Below are 18,909 nucleotides of genomic sequence, written 5' to 3'. Positions count from 1 at the left end.
TTTTCACATTTCAATATTGGTAGATTGTATGTGTCTAATTTAACCCATTTCTTCTGGGCTTTATAATCTGTTCGTGTTTAATTTTTCATATGTACTTTCACAATGTTTTTATTTCTTGATTTCAGTTGTAATTTTCTCTGTCTTATTTCAGATTCAATTTTTAAAGATTTATTTATTTTATGTGTATGTTTGTCTGTATGTATGTGTACATAGCACATGTGTGCTTGTTTCATAAAGAGGCCAGAAGGGGGCATCCGATCTCCCGGGACTGGAGTTGCAGAAGGTTGTCAATCATCATGTAGGTGATGGAAACCAATTTCCTTCTTTTTTTAATTGGCTTATCTACATAAAGATATATTTATTTATTTTTCAAAGAAATCAAATACTCATTTATTGATGTTATACACCATATACACATAACATCATATACATATGTACCATATGTATAAAACATACATTGTATACATCATATTCATAATATACACATATCCTTTGTCCTGCTTCTCTAATTTTTTAATGAAGTAACAATAGTTACTTGAGAGCTTTCTATTTTGTTATCTGATTATTGATATAAACTTCACTTCTGAGATTTCTTTTGTTGTATTACTCCTGCTTGGGGAGTTCTATTTCTATTTTATTTTGCAACAGAAATGTTGGGACCAGTGAGATGGCTCAGAAGATAAAGATACTTGATCCCTGACTGATGATCTAAGTTCACTCCCCGGGGCTCACATGAAAGAATCAACTCGCACAAATTGTCTTCTAAACTCTACATATACACAGTGGAATGTCTATGCACACACAGATACAGGACATACAAAGAGACACAGAGACACAGACAAATTAAAAAAGTTATAAAAATGCAATAGGGGAGGAGAATAATGGGAGGCATGGGAAAAGTTGGGAAGGAAATGGGGAAAGATATAATCATGTTTCATTTTATGAATGTATAAAATTTTTAAAAAAATATAATCATCTTCTTGAACTCTCTGTGGTCTATTGGATATTAGGAGCATACTGACTGGAATGGATTGTTAACTCTCAGGTAGGGAATTATAAATCAGGTCCCTATAGACTTTTATTGGCGATGGCAATACTGGAGGAGCTGCAGTCAGCAATGGCCACCCACCAGATAGCAAAGCTATGATGGTACACACTGGAGAGCAAAACCCAGGGGGATTTTCTCCAGAATGCCCTTGCTCTTCCTGTGCCTTCTCCTGCTTGCTGCTACCATGTTCTTACTGTGTTTGGCATGGTGTGATTAGTGTGGGGGAGGATCCCACTGTATCTGGTGTAATGTGATTGTTTCGTGGGAAAATCCCACACCTCACTGGGCAGTTTACCCTCAGATCATAATGAAGATGATTTTTATAAGAACAATGATGCTTAGCTGTGTCAATGATTTAATTGAACCTTCTAAGTCAGCCTACAAGACACAGGTGGTTAGAACAGTGAAGATGATTGGGGAAATAGTTTAGGCTGCTCAGACAATTGCCTGAATGAGAGATGCAGAAGACAGAAATAAGACACCCTTCGTTTTAATAGATGTGATATTTTCTGAGGATGCAGAAGACAGAAATAAGACACCCTTCGTTTTAATAGATGTGACATTTTCTGAGGATGCAGAAGACAGAAATAAGACACCCTTCGTTTTAATAGATGTGATATTTTCTGAGGATGAAAACTAAGAACAAGGAATTTTCATGCATTTTAGACCCGTGCATTTTACATGTGGAAAAACAGACTGATGATCATATAAAGCAGTAATGTCCCAACACCCAAGGTTAGGTCTGAGTTCCTTGGTCATGTAGCTTACAGAATCAATAACAACAAAAATAACAACAAAAACAATAGAAAAAAATTAATAAAACTGTTTAAAAACTGAAAATGAAAATAGAATCAACCAAGAAAATACAAACCAAGGAATTCTGCAGATGAAAAATTTAGGAATTCAAGCAGAAACTACAGAAGCAAACTTCATTAAAAGAATTCTAGCTCCCCTCAGCTATGCTGCCAACTTAATGCCACTCATAAAATGCCGACAATCCAGCTTCAGCAGGTCATACAAACTGGAGTGGAGAGGTGGAGTTGGTGAATACTAAAATCACACACAAGAGACTTATCCAAGGGAGGCAAGTCTTAAATCTTCATTTTATTTTTTCCTTCTTCTTTTTCTCTTTCTCCTCTTTATTTTCCTCTTTTCCCTTTTGTACCACCTAAGACAAGCATTTCTACTTAAGAAAAGATGACCTCACAACCACAAGTTACATATTTTCCAAAAACAAATTAAAATCACATTATGATCACAAGTTACATGTTTTTCTTAGAAGCCCAAAACTTGTAGAACATTTTCCTTTGTATTGATTTTCCCACCATAGCATCTTCACCTCCAAAACCAATGATTCTCTTTTTAATGATTAACAAAGTTAATAAGAAGCCTGAGCTAATGGGCCAATGAGTTTATAACCTCTGTTTGATTTCTTTGGGAATTAACAACTGCAGGAATCAGGCAGGACAGAAACCACAGTCAACCACACAGTGGATCTATGTTGCCATTAAGCAAGTTACAGCACTCTGCTCACAAACCCCATTCAAGTGCTCAGCCTCATGAAAGAGACAGAGTTCTTCCTGACAGCATAAACCAGGAGGCTACTATTTCTTTTTTTTTTTTTAAATAATTTTTTTTTATTAAGAAAAGAAGAAAAAAAAACATAAACAAAAAACAAGTTTCCACCTCCTCCCAGCCTCCCATTTCCCTCCCCCTCTTCCCACCCTTCTCCCCCTCCTCCCACCCTTCTACCCCTCCCCCCACTCCTCTCCCCCTCCCTCTCCAGTCCACAGAGCAGTCCAGGTTCCCTGCCCTGTGGTAAGTCCTAGGTCCTCCCCCCTCCGTCCATATCTAGGAAGGTGAACATCCAAACTGGCTAGTCTTCCACAAAGCCAGCACATTAAGTAGGATCAAAACCCCGTGCCATTGTCCTTGGCGTCTCATCAGCCCTCATTGTTCGCCATGTTCAGAGAGTCCGGTTTTATCCCATGCTTTTTCGGTCACAGTCCAGCTGGCCTTGGTGAGCTCCCAGTAGATCAGCTCCACTGTCTCAGTGGGTGGGTGCACGCCTCGTGGTCCCGACTTCTTTGCTCATGTTCTCCCTCCTTCTGCTCCTCATTGGGACCTTGGGAGCTCAGTCCAGTGCTCCAGTGTGGGTCTCTGTCTCTGTCTCCATCCATCACCAGATGAAGGTTCTATGATGATATGCAAGATATTCGTCAGTATTGCTCTCGGATAGGGTCATTTCAGGTTCCCAATCCTCAGCTACCCAAGGAACTAACTGGGAACCTCATGTTGGGCACTTGGGAGCCCCTCTAGGGTCAAATCTCTTGCTCACCCTAAAGTGGTTCCCTTAACTAAGAATTGTGGTTCCGTGCTCCCCTATCCACCTTTCCTTTATCCCAATTCTCCTGATTCCCCAAATCCCCCCTCCTTCCCTTCTACCTTTTCTCTCCCCATCTCCCCTTACCCCCATCCCACCCCACCCCCAAGATCCTAATTTTCTCCCCGGCAATTGGGTCTACTTCCCTTAGCCAAGAGGATAACTATATGTTTTTCCTTGGGTTCACCTTCTTACTTAGCTTCTTTAGGTTCACCTATTGTAGACTCCGTGGCGCTAATTTATGGCTAGAAACCAATTATGAGCGAGTACATCCCATGTTCATCTTTTGGGTCTGGGACACCTCACTCAGGATAGTGTTTTCTATTTCCATCCATTTGCCTGCAAAATTCGAGAAGTCATTGTTTTTTACCGCAGCGTAGTACTCTAGCGTGTATATATTCCATACTTTCTTCATCCATTCTTCCATTGAAGGGCGTCTAGGTTGTTTCCAGGTTCTGGCTATTACAAATAATACAGCTATGAACATAGTTGAACAAATGCTTTTGTCATATGATAGAGCGTCTCTTGGGTATATTCCCAGGAGTGGTATTGCTGGGTCCAGGGGTAAGTTGATCCCGAATTTCCTGAGAAACCGAAACACTGACTTCCACAGTGGTTGCACAAGATGGCATTCCCACCAGCAATGGATGAGGGTACCCGTTCCTCCACAGCCTCTCCAGCAAAGGTTATCCTTGGTGTTTTTGACTTTAGCCATTCTGACAGGTGTAAGATGATATCTCAAAGTTGTTTTGATTTGCATTTCCCTGATTGCTAAGGAAGTTGAGCACGACTTTAAGTGTCTTTTGGCCATTTGAACTTCCTCTGCTGAGAATTCTCTGTTCAGTTCAGTGCCCCATTTTTTAATTGGGTTAATTAGCATTTTAAAGTCTAGTTTCTTGAGTTCCTTATATATTTTGGAGATCAGACCTTTGTCTGTTGTGGGGTTTGTGAAGATCTTCTCCCAATCAGTAGGTTGCCTTTGTGTCTTATTGACTATGTCCTTTGCTTTACAGAAGCTTCTCAGTTTAAGTAGGTCCCATTTATTCAATGTTGCCCTTAATGTCTGTGCTTCTGGGGTTATACATAGGAAGCGATCTCCTGTGCCCAGCTCCTGTAGGGTACTTCCCACTTTCTCTTCTATCAGGTTCAGTGTGTTCGGGCTGATATTGAGGTCTTTAATCCATTTGGACTTGAGTTTTGTGCACGGTGATAGATAAGGGTCTATTTTCATTCTTCTACAAGATGACATCCAGTTGTGCCAGCACCATTTGTTGAAGATGCTTTCTTTCTTCCATTTTATACTTTTAGCTCCTTTATCGAAAATCAGGTGTTCATAGGTTTGTGGGATAAAATCCGGGTCTTCTATACGATTCCATTGGTCGACTTCTCTGTTTTTATGCCAGTACCACACTGTTTTCATTACTGTAGCTCTGTAATAGAGTTTGAAGTCAGGGATGGTAATGCCTCCAGAAGATCCTTTATTGTATAGGATTGTTTTGGCTATCCTGGGTTTTTTGTTTTTCCATATAAAGTTGATTATTGTCCTCTCCAGATCTGTGAAGAATTTTGATGGGATCTTGATGGGGATTGCATTGAATCTATAAATAGCCTTTGGTAGAATTGCCATTTTTACTATGTTGATCCTACCAATCCAAGAGCAAGGGAGGTCCATCCATTTTTTGGTATCCTCTTCAATTTCTTTCTTCAATGCCTTAAAGTTCTTGTCAAATAGATCTTTCACTTCCTTGGTTAGATGTACCCCAAGATATTTTAAGCTGTTTTTGGCTATTGTGAATGGTGAAGCTTCTCTGATTTCCCTCTCTGCTTCCATATCCTTTGTGTATAAGAGGGCGACTGATTTTTTGGAGTTGATCTTGTATCCTGCCACATTACTAAAGCTGTTTATCAGCTGTAGGAGTTCTTTGGTGGAGTTTTTGGGGTCGCTTATGTACACTATCATATCATCTGCAAATAACGAAAGTTTAACTTCTTCCTTTCCAATTCGAATCCCCTTGATTCCATTATGTTGTCTTATTGCTATTGCTAGAACTTCAAGCACTATATTGAAGAGGTATGGAGAGAGTGGACAGCCTTGTCGTGTTCCTGAGTTAAGTGGGATGGCTTTGAGTTTCTCTCCGTTTAATTTGATGTTAGCTGTCGGCTTGCTGTATATAGCTTTTATTATATTTAGGTATGACCCTTGTATCCCTAATCTCTCCAAGACTTTTAACATAAATGGATGTTGAATTTTGTCAAATGCTTTTTCAGCATCTAATGAAATGATCATATGGTTTTTTTCTTTCAGTTTATTTATATGCTGGATTACATTGATAGATTTTCGTATGTTGAACCAGCCCTGCATCTCAGGAATGAAGCCTACTTGATCATAATGGATAATTTTTCGGATGTGTTCTTGGATTCGATTTGCCAGTATTTTGTTGAGGATTTTTGCGTCGATATTCATGAGTGAGATTGGCCTGTAGTTCTCTTTCCTGGTTGAGTCTTTGAGTGGTTTTGGTATCAGAGTAATTGTGGCTTCATAAAAGGAGTTTGGTAATGACCCTTCTGTTTCTATCTTGTGGAATACATTAAGGAGTATAGGTATTAGATCTTCTTGGAAGATCTGGTAGAATTCCGCATTGAAACCATCTGGTCCTGGGCTTTTTTTGGTAGGGAGGTTTTTGATAACCTCTTCTAATTCTTCGCGACTAACAGGTCTATTTAGATTGTTCACCAGGTCCTGATTTAACTTTGGTATTTGATATTTATCTAAAAAAGTATCCATTTCCTTTACATTTTCCAATTTTGTGGCATATAGGCTTTTGTAGTAAGATCTAATGATTCTCTGAATTTCCTCTGTGTCTGTGGTTATGTCCCCCTTTTCATTTCTGATCTTATTAATTTGCAAATTCTCTCTCTGCCGTTTGATTAGCTTGGATAGTGGTTTGTCAATCTTGTTGATTTTCTCCAGGAACCAGCTTTTTGTTTCATTGATTTTTTGTATTATTTTCTGTGTTTCTATTTTGTTGATTTCAGCCCTCATTTTGATTATTTCCAGTCTTCTACTCCTCCTAGGTGAGTCTGCTTCTTTTTTTTCTAGAGCTTTCAGGTGGGCTGTTAAGTCTCCAATGTGAGCTTTCTCTGTTTTCTTTAAGTGGGCACTTAGTGCTATGAACTTTCCTCTCAGGACTGCTTTCATAGTGTCCCATAAGTTTGAGTATGTTGTTTCTTTATTTTCATTGAATTCCAGGAAGACTTTAATTTCTTTCTTTATTTCTTCCTTAATCCAGCTATGGTTCAATAGTTGACTGTTCAGTTTCCATGACTTTGTATGCTTTCTGGGGGTAGCATTATTGTTGAATTCTAACTTTAATCCATGGTGATCTGATAAGACACAGGTGGTTACTAATATTTTTTTGTAACTGTGGATGTTTGCTTTGTTACCGACTATGTGGTCGATTTTCAAGAAGGTTCCATGAGCTGCAGAGAAGAAGGTATATTCTTTCCTATTTGGATGGAATGTTCTATAGATGTCTGTTAAGTCCATTTGATTCATTACCTCCACTAATTCTCTTATTTCTCTGTTAGGTTCCTGTCTGATTGACCTGTCCATTGGTGAGAGAGGAGTGTTGAAGTCTCCTACTATTAGTGTGTGCGGTTTGATGGCTGCCTTGAATTTTAGCAATGTTTCTTTTATGTACGTGGGTGCTTTTATATTAGGGGCATAGATGTTCAGGATTGAGACTTCATCCTGATGAACTGTTCCTGTTATGAGTATAAAATGCCCCTCTCCATCTCTTCTGATTGATTTAAGTTTAAAGTCAACTTTGTTAGAGATTAGTATGGCCACACCTGCCTGTTTCTTAGGTCCATTTGCTTGATAGGCCTTTTCCCAGCCCTTTACTCTGAGTAGGTGCCTGTCTTTGTGGTTGAGGTGTGTTTCTTGTAAACAGCAGAATGTTGGATCCTGTTTTCTTATCCAATCTCTTAGCCTGTGCCTTTTTATAGGTGAGTTGAGTCCATTGACATTAAGTGATATTAATGACCAGTGGTTGTTAACTCCGGTCATTTTTTTTTAGTCGTAGAGTTTGTGTGTTTCCCTTCTTTGTTTTGTGTTGGTGAAGGGTCTCTAGATGTCTGAGTTATTGTGGTCATTGTTGGACTCCTTGGTTAGTGATTTTCCTTCAATTACTTTCTGTAAGGCTGGATTTGTGGCTGCGTATTGTTTAAATTTGTTTTTATCCTGGAAAATTTTATTTTCTCCATTTATAGTGAATGAAAGCTTGGCTGGGTATAGTAATCTGGGCTTGCACCCATGGTCTCTCAGTTTCTGCAGTACATCTATCCAGGACCTTCTGGCTTTCATGGTTTCCATGGAGAAGTCAGGTGTAAGTCTGATAGGTTTACCTTTATAAGTAATTTGGCCTTTTTCCTTTGCAGCTCTTAATATTCTTTCCTTATTCTGTATGCTTTGTGTTTTGATAATTATATGGCGAGGGGATGTTTTTTTTTGATCCAGCCTATTCGGTGTTCTGTATGCTTCTTGCACCTTCATAGGAAAATCTTTCCTTAGGTTGGGAAAGTTTTCTTCTATAATTTTATTAAATAGATTTTCTGGACCATTGAGCTGCCCTTCTTCTCCTTCTTCTACTCCTATTATTCTTAGGTTTGGTCTCTTTATTGTGTCCCATATTTCCTGAATGTTTTGTGATGAGAGTTTGTTGGACTTGCTGTTTTCTTTGATCAGTGTGTTTATTTTCTCTATGGTATCTTCAGACTCCGAGAGTCTTTCTTCTATCTCTTGTATTCTGCTGGTTATGCTTGTTTCTGTAGTCTCTATTCGTTTACCTAGATTTTCCATGTCCAGACGGCCCTCTGTTTGTGTTTTCTTCTGTGCCTCCATTTCAGTTTTCAGGTCTTGAACTGTTTCCATTATCTGTTTGATTGTTTTTCCTTGGTTTTCTAGGGTATCATTCACTGATTTATTCAATTCTTCAAACTTTCTGTTATATTTCTCATCCATTTCTATAAGGGCGTTTTTTACATGCTGTTTAAGGGTGTCAATCACTTTCATGAAGTCAATCTTTTCTCCTTCCTCTTGATTAAGGGGTTCTTGTCCTCCCGTTGTGGGGTCGCTTGTTTCTGGTAGCTTCATGTTGCTTTTCAGCTTGTTGGGCGAATTCTTGCCTTGACGTCGGCCCATCTCTTCTTCCAAATGCTCCCTATGGATCTTCTTTTACCGGATTAGGTCTCCTTGCCTACCAAACGCTGTCTCTCCCCAATGTTGGCTCTCCCAATGCTGGGTCTCCTGGCGCCGAAAGATCAGGCCTCCTTGCTGGTTGGGCAGCTCGCAGACAAAGCGCCTACCCCGCTTGGTGCAGGCAGGCCACAGAAACAAAGGAACTGCTGCCCCCCGGGAGCCCCGGGTACTCGGACTCAGCGCCCAGATAGGCTGGGCTGGGCGATGCCACGCGCCAAAAGAGGGCAGTGGGGGCGAAGTGGGGAGGGCTCTGGACGGAAGCTGGGTGGGCCAGGAAGAAAGAGGCAGCACCCGGGGAGTAGAGGCCCTGCAGAGAGCCCAAGCAGGACAGGGGGCCAAGAAACCCCCGAGCTCCCCGTCCCAGGCTGGCGCCGTGGGCCAGAAACTCACCCCAATGCTGGGTCTCCTGGCGCCGAGAGATCAGGCCTCCGTGCTGGTTGGGCAGCTCGCAGACAAAGCGCCTACCCCGCTTGGTGCAGGCAGGCCACAGAAACAAAGGAACTGCTGCCCGCCCGGGAGCCCCGGGTACTCGGACCCAGCGCCCAGATAGGCTGCGCTGGGCGATGCCACGCGCCAAAAGAGGGTAGTGGGGGCGAAGTGGGGAGGGCTCTAAACGGAAGCTGGGTGGGCCAGGAAGAAAGAGGCAGCACCCGGGGAGTAGAGGCCCTGCAGAGAGCCCAAGCAGGACAGGGGGCCAAGAAACCCCCGAGCTCCCCGTCCCAGGCTGGCGCCGTGGGCCAGAAACTCACCCCAATGCTGGGTCTCCTGGCGCCGAAAGATCAGGCCTCCGTGCTGGTTGGGCAGCTCGCAGACAAAGCGCCTACCCCGCTTGGTGCAGGCAGGCCACAGAAACAAAGGAACTGCTGCCCGCCCGGGAGCCCCGGGTACTCGGACCCAGCGCCCAGATAGGCTGCGCTGGGCGATGCCACGCGCCAAAAGAGGTTAGTGGGGGCGAAGTGGGGAGGGCTCTGGACGGAAGCTGGGTGGGCCAGGAAGAAAGAGGCAGCACCCGGGGAGTAGAGGCCCTGCAGAGAGCCCAAGCAGGACAGGGGGCCAAGAAACCCCCGAGCTCCCCGTCCCAGGCTGGCGCCGTGGGCCAGAAACTCACCCCAATGCTGGGTCTCCTGGCGCCGAAAGATCAGGCCTCCGTGCTGGTTGGGCAGCTCGCAGACAAAGCGCCTACCCCGCTTGGTGCAGGCAGGCCACAGAAACAAAGGAACTGCTGCCCGCCCGGGAGCCCCGGGTACTCGGACCCAGCGCCCAGATAGGCTGCGCTGGGCGATGCCACGCGCCAAAAAAGCGAGGCTACTATTTCTTAGGATGAGTCAGTAAGCCTTCTCTTAAAGGAGCCTCAACGTCCCTGCTCACCACCAGCAAATGGAGCCCATCCAAAAAAGAAAATTGTGGCTACCAAGAAGCTGTGCTAAACTAACTCTCTCTCTCTCTCTCTCTCTCTCTCTCTCTCTCTCTCTCTCTCTGTGTGTGTGTGTGTGTGTGTGTGTGTGTGTGTCTAGAATTCTGTTCCAAGCTCTCTCAGGTTTTATGTCGATGTAGTAGCCTACATTGGTGTGCCATTCTGTAGGCAGAGACTGTTTGCTTCCTGGCCATCCAGACCCAAAATAACACAGAAACTATATTAATTACAACATTGTTTGGCCAGTAGTTTAAGCATATTTCTAGCTAGCTCTTACATCTTAAATTAATCCATTTCTATTATTCAGTGTATTATTACGAGGCTCATAGTTTACTGGCAAGGTTCCAGGGTGTCTGTCTCCTTGGGCAGCTACATGGCATCTCCCTAACTCCACCTACTCTCTTTATATATTAGATTTCCCACCTGACTATATTGTGCCCTGTGATAGGCCCAAAGGAGATTCTTTATTAACCAATGATAATAAAACATACTCACAGTGTACAGAGGGGGATCCCACATCAATCCTACATCTTTTTCTTTCCCATTTCTCCACAATATACTTGCTCATCATCATGGCCTGTGGATATCTTCAGTTGGGCCAGACTGTGAGGACCAGGTTGCCCCATGAGTGTCTTTTCTTTCCCTGAGCCACATGACATCAGGCAGACCTGTGGATGCCTTCATGCAGGCCAGATCATGAGAACTCAGGCTGCCCTATGGGTATCTTTCACCCATGGTAAGTTGATTCTCAATTTTCTGAGAAGCCACCATACAAGAACATGATGGGGATACCCACTGAAACAGTTTACCCATGCTAATGGAAGCCTACCAGCTCTGTTCTGATAGTGAGGGAGCCAGCATAGAACCACACTAGGCCCTCTGAATGTAGGTGACAGTTGTATGGCTGGGGAAGACTGTGGGGCCACTGACAGTGAAACCAGAATTTATCTCTACTGCTTGTTCTGGCTTTTTGGAACCCATTCTCTATCTGGTGGGATACCTTGTTCAGCCTAGATATAGTGGGGAAGACCTTGGTCCTGCCTTATAGCAATGTACTAGACTTTGTTGACTCCCCATTAGAAGCTTTACCCCCTCTGAGTGAATGGGGGCTGGGATGGGGGAAGGTGGAGGGAACAAGAGAAGGGGAGGGAGTGGAAACTGGATTTGGCATGTAAAAAAAGAAAAGATAGTTTTTCTAAAATTAATTAAAAAAAGACAGAGATGAGTTTCTGATTTTTGCTGCTGAGATTATTATTGTTGAATCTGGACCTAATTTGTTACCAGGATAATACCAGTTTCATAAATATTTTGACAATTAAGAAGCTAAGGGTTTGAATTTGAGAGGGAGTGAGGGGTGAAGGACATGGGAGTTGAAGGAGTAAAGGGAAGGGAATAAGTGATGTAATTATATTCAATTTTAAAAAAGAAAAAAATAAAAAGCTTTCATTGTTGTAGTAATGAATAATATTAGCATTCTCTAAAGTGCTTGTCAAGTCTGCAGCGAGTCCATCTGGTCTTAGGTGTTTGTGTGGGGTCATAGACTAGACTTACTTTCATTAGATGTTTATTGTTGCTTCATCCTCATTGCTAGCTCTGTTTAATCATTCATATCTTCTTGATTTAGGTTTGGCTTACATCTTGATATTTATTCATTTTTTGTATTTTTCCATTTAATAAAATAGAGATTTTAAAAATAGGTGCTTATGATTGTTCTGGGTTTTATATATCTGCTGTAATGTCTCCTTTTTTGTTTCCAATTTTATTAATTTGAGTCTTCTCTCATTCTATTTAATTTGACTAAAGATTTACCAAATTTATTTTTAAAAGAATGAATTTTGGATTCACTGATTTTTCATATTTTAAAAGTTCCTGTTTAAAGATTCTCTTTCTATACATGCATGTAATGTGTTTTGATCAAATTGACTCAACCATTTCTTCCTTTCCCATCCTTCCACATCTTCCTTAGTTCATTTTCTTCCAAACTTCATCTGTTATACTTAATTTTTAAAGGTTTCTATTACCCACTGGGTTCACTTATTGCATGTGGAGTGTAGACACCCTCTCAGAGCTCACTTCTCTGAACAAATGTGATTCTCCCTTTCCACATAAACCACCAATGGTCAATAGCTACTTGGATAGGGGTGGAAATTTATTGGAGCCTCTCCCATCCACATTGGGATCTTGGCTGGCTGGATCTTCTGCAAGTCTTATGCAACAATAAAACTTCACTATTTTCACTCAAGATAAAAAGACCAGATGTTTAGAAGAAGAGAGTTAAATAGGGCCTGAAAAAGATTCACTGAAACTTTGGGAGTAAAGGGGAAGGGAAGACAAGGATAGGGTGGATGATGTTTGGTAAATCCAAGCAAAGGGAGAGTACTCTAGCCACTAGCACAAGTCACTAGAAACTTCCAGATGTCTACAGGAAGGTTTTGAAGGCACATAAAATACTTTGAGTATACTTTGAGTATGCCTCAACAGCAATTACACTGATTGTGTCAATTCACTGCATATTGTAGATGTAAAATGAACAATATGTGTTCCCAAAAGGACAAATACTTTGCCTCAGTTATATAAAAGGTTTAAATGAAATTCAAAAGCAAAACAATTTAGAAAACACATTTGCCCCTACAACTTTTAATTAAGTTTAATTCCGATAAAGGGTTAAGGAAGACACTGGCTTTGAGAAACTGGAATAAATCTGCATAGGCCAGTGTTTCACTGTCCACTGGGGTATAGGGTAAGAATAGCACTCACTGTTTGAGACCTGTATACAAAGTTGTATATGAATATATGTGAATATACATACGTACAGACATACATACCCTATTTTTCCATACTTGCATGGCTATGGTAAAGTTCAGTGCATCAGGTAATAAGTTCAGTAACCCGTAATAGAATAGGGCAATGTCTGTGATGGAGTGTATTGAAACACCTCTCTTGTTACTCTTGTATGTTGAAGAACTGAAGATTCTGGAAGTGTCACCTGAACCACAATCCCATAAGTGCAGGCGTGGTGACCTTAATGTCTCTGGCACAGTAACTGGGAATCTAGTACAGGGTTGAGGTGCTGGACAAGGGAGAGTCACAGCTCCATTCAGTTCAATCGGGCAGTACATTGTACCATCACACTTCACAGAGAACCGAACGGTAAATTAATGTTGGTTAAAAATATCAAATCCAGAAATGTTTACAAAGTCTTTTGGAAAATGGTTGCTGGTGTATAAAACCCTGTAAGCAGACCATAACCCAAATGGAATAAAGGCCATCACAAAAGAGCCATTTTCTCTTTCTCCTAGAATGCCACCAGCACACTCAATGTTGTTATCTAGATAAATTCCATGTTTGATCACAAAAAGGAAATCATTTCACAAAACAGAGAGATGCTAGAAACTATATTTGAATTTATTATTTTTAAAGACACCATTTGCATAACCATTAAAAGTGAAAGTCAAGTTGCTGCAAGTGTCATAAAGACCTATCAGGTACAATAGTTGCCCTTTTGAGATAGAGTGAGCAGGTCCCAGAATTCACAGTGCAATGGACCTCTTCAGGAACTCAACTGTTGAACACACTCAGTGAAGGCTGGTCACTGGGAAGTGGAAAGCACTCCATTGAATGCTGTCTCTGCCAAGTGCTCCCTTGCAGCCACCAGGAGTTCAGAATATATTGGGGAAGCTGGCTTGTGAAGCAATTGAACAGTGGTTGTTGCGATCTTTGGCAATCTTCATGTAGCCATTTATGCCCCAATTTTCTCCCCAGCTGGAAGGAAACATATGTTTCATTTATCAATGCGTGATTGATTTCTTATAGTAACTGACAAGAGGCCAATCTAACAGAAGTATCAGGAAACGTTGAGGGTCTACCCCTGAGTACCAAGAGGCACCTCATACAGGACTGGGAAGACAACAGCAGAGGAAGGGTAGTTCAAGCCTAATAAATGTGTCTGATTTTAGAAAAAACAATGACACAAAATAACACTGACACCCAAGAAACCACTGATATACGGAAATGTTATGATAAAACATTATGAGTAGGTTGTTTATGGTATAAGGGAGCTCAGAGGTTAAGGACTGGAGGTCAAAGAACAGAACCATTGAACAGTGTCTCAATAGCAAGTTCTCAGGACATGGACACAGGACATCCTAGAACGAGGGGCTATCCAGACTAGACAGTGAACTCCTTGATCAATGAGGGGCACTGACTCAGTGTAGAACTTGGATAGTGATTGAGAAAGAACTGATGTTGGCATCAGGCCTCTACACATGTGCATAAACAGGTGCTCTTAGACATGCAAGCATGCATGTACACATACCTCACATATGTACATAGTAAAATAAAACAGATTTTGTTTGACTTAAGTGGGACAAAGTTTTCTAGGTTGTGTACTTAAACATTGACTTCAAGAGATAATCCCTTTGGGACTCTTTTGGAAGGGCACCTAGTGCTCTTAATCACTGAATTGTCTCTCCAATACTAGAATTTCAAATATAGATTTTTATGGCAATTTATACCTGTTCTTGATCAGCCAGTAGTTATTACCATCTGTTTCATTTCCATCAAATCCATAGCCAACCACTAGAACTCCATGATTTGTTACGTAACTGCTGCAGTTTGGCTCATAATAAATGCCTGAGAAAAAACACAGAAGCTGATGTGAGATGCACAGGACACCTGGCAGTGACCACAGCCACCAACAATAGGGAGGCATTTTCAAAGACCCCAGGAACGATGTAAACTACAGACAGACATGAGTTGACTGAATTGTTACTGAGAATACATACATGCATACATATATACAGATATATGTAAATATGCATATATACTATATATATATATATAGTTTTACAGAAAACTAAAAAAACAAAATAAGCACAGATTTTTGATAAACAATTGCCTAGGTGCCTATATGATGGCTAATTATAATCTTTAATTTCTATGCTAGAAGCTCATGTAAATTAAAACTCACTGAATAGAAATTACGTAAATCAAGAGGCTTATTAATAATTGATTTCAGAAAAACAGTCTCCACAGAAACCTAAAACACCCACCAAATTGAGGTTAGTTTAAAAATAGCTAAATGATTTTTTTTGAAATATGATGCACTTAACTTGCATGAAAGGGTCCTATCTGCTGAGGATGGAGCTCAGTATTATTGTGTGGGGAGGAAAGATTAAAAACCCAAAGTCACACACAATTTTGTAGATCTAACCTTTCATGAACCTGACATGGCCACGTCACATTTCTTTTTTCTTATCTAGAGGGAACTACGCTTACCTCCACTGTAGAACCTGAAAGAATCATGGGAAGCATCAATTGCAGCAGAGACGGGTCCTATAGCTGCTACAGCCACCAGTAGGTATATTTCTTGTGGTGGGAGGGTCACAGGTTCTGTGATATAAGCTTTAGAATTCTCAGGATTGTACCTGCAGGGTCCTTCCTTAAAAGATAAAGGGTAAGAGACTAAGTTATTTTCACACACCTTCTAAGGAACATGCATCAGAACACAACTCTGCACTTTGCGACTGAGCATCCCCATGTCTGAACTGTTATAAATCATCCCAGGAATGAAATACTACTGGGAGATTTGGAACTGAAAATCAGCTACCATATCTTTAATAACACCTCATAGGTATTTATGTCTGTAAGAAATCTCCATTACATGTGGAAGAGTTTGCATACTCTCTGTGTGCATAGCACAGGAACAGCTACATGGAAACCATCACATTAGAAACCCGTGCAAGGACTGATGCTCTCATGAGACCACTGCTGGTGTACACTGAGTCTACCTTCCAACGTGAGTTCTGAAGACCATGGATTATTTCTGCAATTGTCCCTTGTCTGAAGCTGGCTGAAATGATAGTGGTATAAAAAGTCCACTTACTCTTCCCTCGTATGGATAGGTTGCCTCAGCCTCGAGACCTTTATTGCGGAGAACATACTGGAAGGCTTTGTATGCAGTACCATCTTTGCACCCATCATTGCCTTGAGGTTTCGAACAGTCCAGTAGGTTCTGCACACTTAGAGGGGTCAGGTTGCCAGTTCTCCAGAACATCTGTCCTTCTATGGCACCAGCTGCAGCAAAAGCCCAGCAAGAACCGCAGTTGCCCTGAACAGGGAAGTGAAATTGTCAATACACAAACAAAGACCAACCCCGGCAATGACGTAGGCAGGTAATATATTATGAAAATGATGTACTAGTAGTTGATAGATGCCTATGGAGGGATGGTACTCTCCTAGAGAACATGACTGCTTGTAGCTAACACATGTCTTGGTCGATGGCCACACACACGTGGACATTTGAGCAAAACCTACTGGTTTTATGGGTTATCAACAACAACAAAAGAAGAAATAAATTCCAGAAACAGACACAGTAGAGAACAATAGTTGTAAAAAGAGTGTGTGTGGTGAATTTCTAGGATAAATAACTGTTGTATAAGTGTATGAAGCTTTCATAAAAGAAAGAACAAACTGCACATCGCTCCACATTTAATATACACACAGACATCTAGTATTTTGTCTTAAAAGTGGTTTAAGAATATGGGCTCTATGATGATATGCAAGATACTCGTCATTATTGCTCTATGATAGGGTCATTTCAAGTTCCCTATCCTCAGCTGCTTAAGGAACTAACTGGGGACCTCGGCTTGGGCACCTGGGAGCCCCTCTAGGGTCAGGTCTCTTGCCAACCCTAAAGTGGTTCCCTTAACTAAGAATTGCGGTTCCATGCTCCCCTGTCCAACCTTCCTTTATCCCAATCCTCCTGTTTCCCCAAGGCCCCCCTCCTTCCCTTCTAACTTTTCTCTCCCCTTCTCCCCTTACCCCATCCCACCCCACCCCCAAGATCCCAATTTTCTCCCCGGCAATTTTGTCTATTTCCCTTAGCCAAGAGGATAACTGTATGTTTTTCTTTCATAGAACCTTCATCTGGTGATGGATGGAGATAGAGACAGAGACCCACACTGGAGCACTGGACTGAGCTCCCAAGGTCCCAATGAGGAGCAGAAGGAGGGAGAACATGAGCAAAGAAGTCGGGACCACGAGGTGTGCACCCACCCATTGAGATAGTGGAGCGGATCTATTGGGAGCTCACCAAGGCCAGCTGGACTGTGACTGAAAAAGCATGGGACAAAGCTGGACTCTCTGAACATGGCGAACAATGAGGGCTGATGAGACACAAAGGACAATGGCACGGGGTTTTGATCCTGCTTAATGTGCTGGCTTTGTGGGAGCCTAGCCAGTTTGGATGTTCACCTTCCTAGATATGGACAGAGTGGGGAGGACCTAGGACTCACCACAGGGCAGAAAACCCTGACTGCTCTTTGGACTGGAGAGGGAGGGGGAAAGGAGTGAGGGGAGGGGGAGAAAGGTGGGAGGAGGGGGAGAAGGGTGGGAGAAGGGGGAGGGAAATGGGAGGCTGGGAGGAGGTGGAAACTTGTTTTTTTTGTTATTTAAAAAATAAAAAAAAATTAAAAATAAAAAAAATAAAAACAAACAAAAATGATGTTTTAATAAAAACATAACAAAAGAAAAAAAGAAAGAAAAAGAATATGGGCATGGGCTGCTGTCTTACCTGGTTCCGTACAGGAGTTACATAGCCTTTCCTTCTCCAGTCCTTAAATTTGGGCAAATCTCTAAGACCTCCTTGGTCACTTTCCTCATACATGGCAGCTGGAACTGGAATATCAGTCATCATTTTTCTGTATTCTTTATGGGTCTTCAAAGAAAATAGCAATAATAAAAAACAAAGCAAAAACAAACAAGCAAAACAACACATGAAAAAACGAAACAAAAAAGACCCCATGTAAAGAACTGAAGAAAACACAGTGGGCAGCAATGCATGTTACGCTCACCATGTCACCAAAGGCGTTCATTTCCATGGTGAAGCCGTTCTTCCCCAGGCCATTCTCCCCATTATGCATTTTGATCATCTTCATATTTTCTTCCCATACTGCTCTCTTCTGTGCTTCTTCTTCCTAGAAGTGAGCATAATTAATGACATTTCTTTACAACTAAACTCTGGAAAAATCTGACCAAGTAGACTTGCTGTTGTAGGTGAACAGAGGTCAATGAGAGGGTACTACAGACACAACAGTCACACAATCGGCACATATGGAGGAAAAGAGAATTTGGCCACCCTGTGCTCACAAGAATTGTGATTATATAATTTTTCAGGGAAGGATGAGGTCTATGACCTCTCATGTGCCTAGACACTTTCAACAGCAATGTCAATTCATCCTGGGGTTCTTCTGGACAATTTCCAGTTTACCAACCAGACTACTGTATGATTTTTCATATTTCATCTTCCATTCTTGCCATTCATCATCCAAACTGGGATCAAGCGCTGGAGCAGCTGAGGCAACTCCCAAGCATAAGATTGTCAGGAATATAGTTGGAGTCATGTCCCTAAGACCTGGAGTGGGAAAACAAATGAATATGTGAGCACACCAACATTTTTTAAAAGTCTTCTTACTCCTTCCTAAGAAATTAATCTATCTGTGATCAATAATATTCTTTGATCCATTCTTTCAAATAATTTTTGAAAGGTTGTTGAAAGTGCTTAGGGTAATGTATGAAATAAATTAACCACTTGTAGTAATTAGAACCAATGCAAAATGAAGAGTCCAGAATTCTAGCAATAAAAACTTCAGGTGTACTATATCTCATTACTTAAGAAAGATATTTATGCACACTGAGGACCAGAAGCAAAAAACAATCATGTACTTGGTATATCATTGACATAAGATTTATACTGAGCAAAACTTGTATTATGTGGTATTGGATCCAATTTTCAAGGTGAACCC

The 18,909-nt window shown here is 41.5% G+C and overlaps 1 protein-coding gene across 2 annotated transcripts; it reads right to left on the bottom strand.

The window, feature by feature from the left end:
• Positions 1-13,764: 13,764 nt before the first annotated feature.
• On the bottom strand, positions 13,765-18,507 carry LOC121453449 (cathepsin J-like). 2 transcript variants are annotated; one of them, XM_041660240.1, is made up of 7 exons: positions 18,375-18,507; positions 17,959-18,074; positions 17,679-17,822; positions 15,990-16,214; positions 15,383-15,545; positions 14,620-14,737; positions 13,765-13,867 (listed from the first exon to the last, which is right to left on the bottom strand). In XM_041660240.1, the coding sequence occupies exons 1-7, from the start codon at positions 18,505-18,507 to the stop codon at positions 13,765-13,767; spliced, it is 1,002 nt and encodes a 333-aa protein (XP_041516174.1). The 2 variants fall into 2 exon arrangements, with proteins under 2 accessions (XP_041516174.1, XP_041516173.1); XM_041660239.1 differs by having other exon boundaries at positions 17,959-18,081; positions 18,379-18,507.
• Between the last annotated feature and the right edge of the window lie 402 nt (positions 18,508-18,909).

The sequence above is a fragment of the Microtus oregoni genome, unplaced genomic scaffold, assembly GCF_018167655.1.
Source record: "Microtus oregoni isolate MIOR12 unplaced genomic scaffold, Mior012 000011F_ref0000422, whole genome shotgun sequence".
NCBI classification, from domain to species: Eukaryota; Metazoa; Chordata; class Mammalia; order Rodentia; family Cricetidae; genus Microtus; species Microtus oregoni.
This window is presented reverse-complemented; position numbering and strand designations above follow the sequence as displayed.

What these genes read in the sequence shown, in the direction of transcription:
- LOC121453449 (XM_041660239.1), bottom strand. Translation starts at nt 18,507, where the DNA reads ATGACTCCAACTATATTCCTGACAATCTTATGCTTGGGAGTTGCCTCA. An exon ending in TGAACGCCTTTGGTGACATG is followed by an intron (nt 17,823 to 17,958) that starts GTGAGCGTAACA and finishes TTTTCTTTGAAG; the next exon opens with ACCCATAAAGAATACAGAAA. An exon ending in TAACTCCTGTACGGAACCAG is followed by an intron (nt 16,215 to 17,678) that starts GTAAGACAGCAG and finishes TTCCCTGTTCAG; the next exon opens with GGCAACTGCGGTTCTTGCTG.